Genomic DNA, 7,071 nt, shown 5'->3' on the forward strand with positions numbered 1-7,071 from the left:
GCATCTTGTATCTAATACTAGTCTGAATCCCAGGGCATAGCAGCTAAAGATCCACTGTAGGTGAGCATGAACTTGAGACATGTCATAGGGTCTCCAGCTGGTGGTACCTAGCCTCAGGTGAAAGCTATGAGGCAACCATACCCCAAACCATCCGAAGAGATTCTACTTCTGCCTGGTTAAGGTGGTGTGAGCAGACACATGGGTACTTAAGGCCTATGTGTTGCTTCCGAGGACAATTGCAGGTTTGGAGGTAAGCACAAGGGTCAGAATGAGGGGAACCTGATGGTCATCTCGTGGAATGGCAAGCGAACCATCTGGTTGGTCAAGTAGAAGAGAATCTCATCATATCCCTGTACCCATTGTATTCTAGAACTCAGATGGAAAGCTTGTGTAGTCTATGTGCGAGAGTGCAAGTGCGATTTGCCCTAAAGAATAGCTCTGTGCACTGTACCAAAATGAATCCAAAGTATGGGGTGACTACAGTCGCCAGCCATCAGGACCAGTGCTACGTGGCTGCATGCATCAAGGAAGCACTCCGACACAGTGGCCTGAAAACTCAACTTTACACTGCCGCACCCCGTCGGGCCAAGTTTGAAAAGAGAGTGGCTTATGGGCGGACTAAGGGTCTCAACACATTCAAAACAGGAAAAACAATTACCGCTTAGATACACAATCTTTAAGTTGCAAAATTATTTTGGCATATAACTTTTAAACACCTGAACATGTGCAAAAACATACATTTGAAGCTTTTTGGATGTGCTGTCACATTTAATATGTAACAATGAGAAGCAGATGCATACTCACATGACAAAAGCAAATATTACAATATTTGTAGGCACAAGCTGCAGTCATCAGATAGAAGACAGAGGCAGTCAGAGTGCTGGGAGAGGCGTTCGCTCTGCAGTAGACATAATATAGGCTGATGGTGATAAGTAAGACAAAATGGCACGTTGTTAACAGTTCTTACACATATGCATATCTGCCAACTTTTAAGCTTTAGAATTCATAAAAATCCCGCAAACATGACTAGAGAGCGGGTAGAGGGGCAGCCCACATCTAAGTTTGCTATGGGCTCGCACCTTTTTGCTGGACAGATACACTTTATTAACAATGATTTAACTTTAGGCTTGGCACACAAGTGGCAGCATACCTGGATCAGCAAAGACCGACATCGTTTTGCAGATCAGTGGATTATTAGAGTCTCTGCAGCTTCCGATGTCACCTGCTTTAGAAACTTCGTCTGAATAGACTTGCTCGAAAAAGGTAGCCCTCTCGTATATGGTATTTTCAGCTGGTACAAGAGGCGACTCAGACACCATGATAATAAAGCCCCTCTATCAGAATTTCTTTTTTGCACACATCTTTTCCACTCTTGCACCGCCTCTTATCTTTCAACAACTTTCCACCATTAGAACTAGTTTTCTGAAAGTTGATGCAACATCAGTAAAATCATAGAACCAGTGCAAGTTAATAAATTTTGCAAAAGATTCTGGGGAGTTGGCAGGTATGAGTACACACTGGCCAAGGCCTTAGCATATTCACACACAATACAGTAGATCGGCAACTGCTTCAACATGTCAAAATATCCACTCTATCAATTAGGTCTTTGCCACCTTCTTGAAGTATATTTATTTCTACTACAGCTGTGACAGGTAGGAAAGTGCATTTTGTTCGTATACTAAATCCACAATCAAGTTGGACAACCAATAAAATAGATTTATTCACTCACTCATCCATACAGCACTGTAGCCTGCAGTAAGGAAAAGAAGATAGCGACGTAGGCGGAGGGGGTAAGAAAAAAAAATGCTACAAGACTACATTGCAGAGTGCAGCAAAGAGTGACATGTAGGAACATGAGAAGGTCAAGATGTGAGAAGGAAGGAAGGAAAGAAAAAGAAACATCCTTCAACGGCCTGACAAAACACACTGGAAGCCAAGTGTCCATAGGCAGTGAAAGACTTGTGGAGATGGCACACGGTGCCGAGATGAAAAAAAAAAAAAAAAAGAAGAAGAAGAAACACAAGTGTTCAGAAGGCAGCTTTCAGGGTGGAAAGGTGCTCCGTCACTGCCTGTTCCGGTCAACAAGCTGCCGCAGACCTCTTTTCATCCACTTTGGATTTGTACAGTATATACAGAGAGGGCAATGGTGGCAACCGCTGCATAGCACCAGGACACCATGCTTGACAACATCTAATCACATGTCACTCTTGATCTGCTCCACCTGGGTTGGAGCACTGTCCTGGATTGGCCTCCTGAACAGCAGGATGTGTGGCTCTGCAGAAATGGGAAGGGAAAACACTGTCAGATGAAGGTTCCAGATTTTTAACATCCTATGGCCCTAGAATGCGTCTGTCCACGGATGCAATCATGTTTAAACATTCACACATTCTAAACATCCTAGAAGTAAAACAATAAAGTAAGTGAGCAAGTTTGCAGAACAAAATGCTCTGCAGCCTCCACAGGTTCTTTGGCCACATCAGGGTATCAAGATGACATTGCTGGTTAACATGTCGGGAATCTTGTAACGACAAAAATGCCTCAACTGTCTCATATGGTTAAGAAATTCCATACAACTTAAAAAACACTTTTACCACTTAATCAGCAACCAAAGTCCTGACGTCCTGTTACAGTGCAGTTAAACAACCGTATGTCACATAGCCTCTGCACCTTTGTCCACAATGGCACATGGGCTGTATTCTAGGTCGATCAGCATCAATGAATGCTGATTGGCTAGACACAATGCTCATAGCTCCAATGAGATTTCACACACAATGCCACATCATACAAAACTGATTAAGAATATGGCACCACGTAACCTGCTTTCAAAAAATGCTGCAGGTGAAATCAAAAGGACCAAGCTAGAGTGTCGACTTAAAAGGTTTGTGGTATGGGTTCAGCTTCAAAGCAGGGAACGTTGATTAACGGTTCTAAAATGTTAACCTGGGTTTGTGGCTGACAGCAAGAGACCACAACGTCCCATAGAATGTTCACTTATTTTGAGAATATAGGCATAAAACTTTTTTCGAACGATGATTTCATGCTTCCTGTACTGTACACATAGCATTTCTACATGGGTGTGCGGTATGTTTGGTGAATTTTAAAAAAAGGGGGGTGAAGTGACAGTCAACATACAATTACCTGAATATAAATGCCACTTTCGTTTAATTGTTTACTGCAGTTGTCATGAATTCATGAAATGCTGATTTGTGGTTCAGGAATATTTTTTCTCATCCACAAGCATGTTCTTTAACATGGGGCATGATTAACGAGTTTGCCAACAGCCTCTGTTAGTCACGTGGAAGATGGTGCAGGCACCATGCATAACTTCCAACTGCACTAGCATTAAGAACTATAGGCTGCCAAATGGCACGCCTTCATTGTATGCCATATTTGCACTGAGCGTTGCATATACAATACAGAAAAGTACAATGAGCACAATATATATATATATATATATATATATATATATATATATATATATATATATATATATAGCAGTTCACAAGGGCATTATTGCAGAGGGGGGGGGGCGACAAATTGAAGTAAAATGAACATGTGGCGAAAACTTAACACAGCTAAGCACAGGTGGTAAAAGTAACAAAATATGTAACATCGATGAGTCATCTCGACGGCAAAACGGTCTTCGGTGAACTGCGGTGCAAAATTGCAACACAGAAATGGAAAGGGTACACTATCGCATGAAGCGCAATGCCAGCCAAATGATATAAAGAAAATGGGATGATATTATACTATGGCAGACTGCGTGACAATAAAGACAGAAAACTCTGAACACGTTTTACATTCACCAATGCTCTTGGGAAGCCTATTCCAGTGTGCGGAAGCATGCGGAAAATATAAATTACGGTAGACATCAGTACGACAGTGCATTTAAAGAACTTTCAGCTCGTGATCACATCGTTTAGAGATGAAGTGGGGAGGGAAAATGTACAAGTTCTTATTTATTCCTGTGAGATCAGAGTAGATTTGGAAAGAAAGTTCTAATTTTGCAGTTAATCGGCGGTGTGCTAGTGTTTTCCAACCAAAGTCCTCTTTAACTGATGTAATACTGCTACGGTAGTTATAATTACCAGAAACAAATCTGGCAGCGTGGTTTTGGATGCGTTCAAGCTTTTCTATAAGGTTAGAGCTTTGAGGGTCCCATACTTGGCAAGCGTATTCAAGTACAGGGCGAACATTTGTTATGTAAAGCAGTTCTTTTACTTTCTGGGGGGCTTTATAAATATTATGTCTAACAAGGTTTAGCATACACGATGAGATTAAGGTTAAATATTCAATATGTCCGTTCCATGTTAAATTTTCTGAGAAATAGACCCCGAGGTATTTGTAGTGTTGGACCTTCTCAAGAAGTAGTCCGTCCAAATTATACACTGATCTCACAGGAAAGCGTTTATGGGTGAATGACACAAGTTGGCATTTCACTGTTCAAAGACATGCCCCACTTAATACACCAAGCATGAATTTTGTTTAGATCATTCTGCAAACTACTAACATCACAATCATTTTCTACATTCCTGTATATGGCACAATCATCAGCATATAACCTCACTTTGCATTCTAGATTGTGGACAATGTCATTTATGAAGACTAACAATAACAAAGGCCCCAAAACAGACCCTTGGGGCACGCCAGAGGTTACGGTGACAGGTGTTGATTTAGTGCCGTTTATTAAAACATGCTGTGTTCGTCCAGACAGGTAATTTCCAATCCAATGTACTATTGCAGGGTGTATACCGAGACAAGATGATTTATGTAAAAGCAATGCATGAGAAACGGTGTCAAAAGCTTTCTGGAAATCCAAAAATATGCAGTCTACCTGAAAGCCAAGGTCAAAAGAGTAAAAGAGATCATGGAAGAACTCTACCAGTTGAGTCGTATATGACAAGCCAGGCCTGAATCCATGTTGAAAATTCGAAAAGAAATTATTGCTTTGAAGATGTTTCATCACAGCACTGTATATAATGTGATCTATTGTTTTGCGACACACACGTTAGAGAAATAGGCCTGTAGTTTTCTAGTACACTTTTGGGACTGTTTTTATGAATAGGAACGACGTGGGCTACCTTCCATTCTGCAGGTAATGAAATGGTATTTAATGATTTATTAAACAGAGCTACTAAAAAATGCGCAATTTCTTGAGAGCAGGATTTTAATACCTGCGACAGAATGCCATCAGGACCGCCAGCCAATTTGTTCTTCAGATTGGAATTAAGCTTGAGAACACTGTTATATGTGACAGTAACCATAGCCCCCCCCCCCTCCCCATATTCTCGTAGACTATTTCTTGTATTTCAGGCAGTTCACCAGTGTACGTCTCAGAAAAAACACTTTTAAAATAGGAATTCAGACAGCAAGCCTTCTCATAATCAAGCACTGTTTTCTCGCCAACTGATAAACTAGGGACAGTGGTGCCCACTTTACCATTTATTTTAACAAATTTCCAAAATTCTTTGGGATTATCCCTCAACTTTGCATCAAGCGATGAAATATAATATAAGTTTGTTTATTTACCTTTATTTCTAGCTTAATTTTATAGTTCATGTGACGCATTTCATAGAAAACAGATTGATTGCAAGTCTTCAAATACGAAGCATACAGGCGGCGTTTTTTGTTAATTAGCGAGCGAATTTTCTTATCTACCCAAGGTTTATCTTTCCGGCGCCTAGTTGTCAAAAGTTTGGAAGATACGTATTTATCAATTAAAGCCTTTACTTTATCTCTAAAAAGAATCCAAGCTTCATCTACGTCCGCTGACTGGCTGACCTCATAAAAAATAGGGAAGAAATTTGAAAGCTCTCGTGATAAAGACATGTAATGCCCTCGGTCGTAGAAAAACCTTTCTATGGTATTTATGGGCTGGTCTAACTGAAGCGGCACTAGGCGTGGCAACAACGCAATCGTGATCACTGATACCAGGGATGATACCAGGAATGACAGCTACATTTTGGATCAATGACTCTGAGCTAGCAAAAAACTAATCCAGAGTGCTGGCAGAAAAATAATCTCGTCGCGTGCATTCGGAGACGGAATTGGGTTAGGTCATTAGTTATAATAAACTCTGAAAAGGCAAGAGATGGGGCGTGTGTGTGCTGTCATTTACGCTTATTCCTTCAAAGCGCTGCTATCTTACTTTACATACGTATACATTAAAGAAAACACACTGCACCATGCACGAGAACAGGTAAAGTGCGGTATAGTGACGATGTCGGTGATAACCTAGCTAGCGGGCCAAGGACCTCGATGCTGTTCAGCGATGACTGCCTCTGAAGAAGATTGGCTAGCGCATCTCGGACAACTACGCCAGAAAAAGAATTAAAACAGCAAACTCTGCCACCATCTCTATGAGAATGCGAATGATAGTACATAGCCATGATCTTGAGACCGTGAGTCATTGTGCAGATTGCGCACGGAGAACTCACCGGGTTCGTGGACCATGTAGTGTACCCATCCTTGACTCTGCTGTACGCCAATTCCTCTCCATTCACTTTCGGTCATCAGATGTGACTTGGGGACAAGCTTGGCAATCTCTTTTGGCAGGACTACATGTCTGCAAGAGAAGTTAATCGTGGCTGTCGTCAGTGCTGGTGGCGAAAGACTGCCGCTGTCTGCTGCCGTGAGCACTAGCACCGCCTCTGGATGTGCCGGGTGCCCTAAAAGGGTCAGGCGACACATAAATCATGACGACATAATTAAAACTGGCGAAGAATCCTTCAGTGCTACTAGAGGACCGCATGACACGAAAACTGGCGCGTAAAACAGCGGCGGAACACAGGTCCGCCATGTCAGCTCCTAGCTGCCGGCGTTCGAAAGCTCTCAAAGCTGTCATTTGCTTACCTGTATTCAAACTTTTCGTCATAATACTTGTCCGAGTAGTATATGTTCTTGTGTGCCATTGTGAGCAGCAATTATTTAACGTAGTAATACCCGAAGAACAAAAGCAGGAAAATTGAGAGTGCCAAGCAAGCGTCAACAGCTGCGGTGAGTGTACCGAACTTTTGAATATCCCACAGCTGCTTCGATTGGCTCGCAAGGCCCGCGTGACCTCGTGAGTGC

General features: G+C 42.0%; 1 protein-coding gene across 1 annotated transcript; it reads right to left on the minus strand.

Annotated features, from left to right (window-relative positions):
• Positions 1-1,695: 1,695 nt before the first annotated feature.
• Positions 1,696-7,063, minus strand: LOC142571581 (cyclin-dependent kinases regulatory subunit-like). Its single transcript, XM_075680052.1, has 3 exons — positions 6,853-7,063; positions 6,438-6,565; positions 1,696-2,274 (listed from the first exon to the last, which is right to left on the minus strand). The coding sequence occupies exons 1-3, from the start codon at positions 6,909-6,911 to the stop codon at positions 2,195-2,197; spliced, it is 267 nt and encodes an 88-aa protein (XP_075536167.1). The 5' UTR covers positions 6,912-7,063; the 3' UTR covers positions 1,696-2,194.
• Positions 7,064-7,071: the final 8 nt, after the last annotated feature.

Source organism: Dermacentor variabilis, chromosome 2, assembly GCF_050947875.1.
Source record: "Dermacentor variabilis isolate Ectoservices chromosome 2, ASM5094787v1, whole genome shotgun sequence".
Taxonomy (NCBI): domain Eukaryota; kingdom Metazoa; phylum Arthropoda; class Arachnida; order Ixodida; family Ixodidae; genus Dermacentor; species Dermacentor variabilis.

Bases quoted from the DNA above. Each gene is read 5' to 3' on its own strand.
- LOC142571581 (XM_075680052.1), bottom strand. From the start codon at position 6,911: ATGGCACACAAGAACATATACTACTCGGACAAGTATTATGACGAAAAG. The intron at 6,566-6,852 runs GTAAGCAAATGA...CTTCTCTTGCAG, and splicing joins GACGAAAAGTTTGAATACAG to ACATGTAGTCCTGCCAAAAG. The intron at 2,275-6,437 runs GTGAGTTCTCCG...CCATTTCTGCAG, and splicing joins CTACATGGTCCACGAACCCG to AGCCACACATCCTGCTGTTC.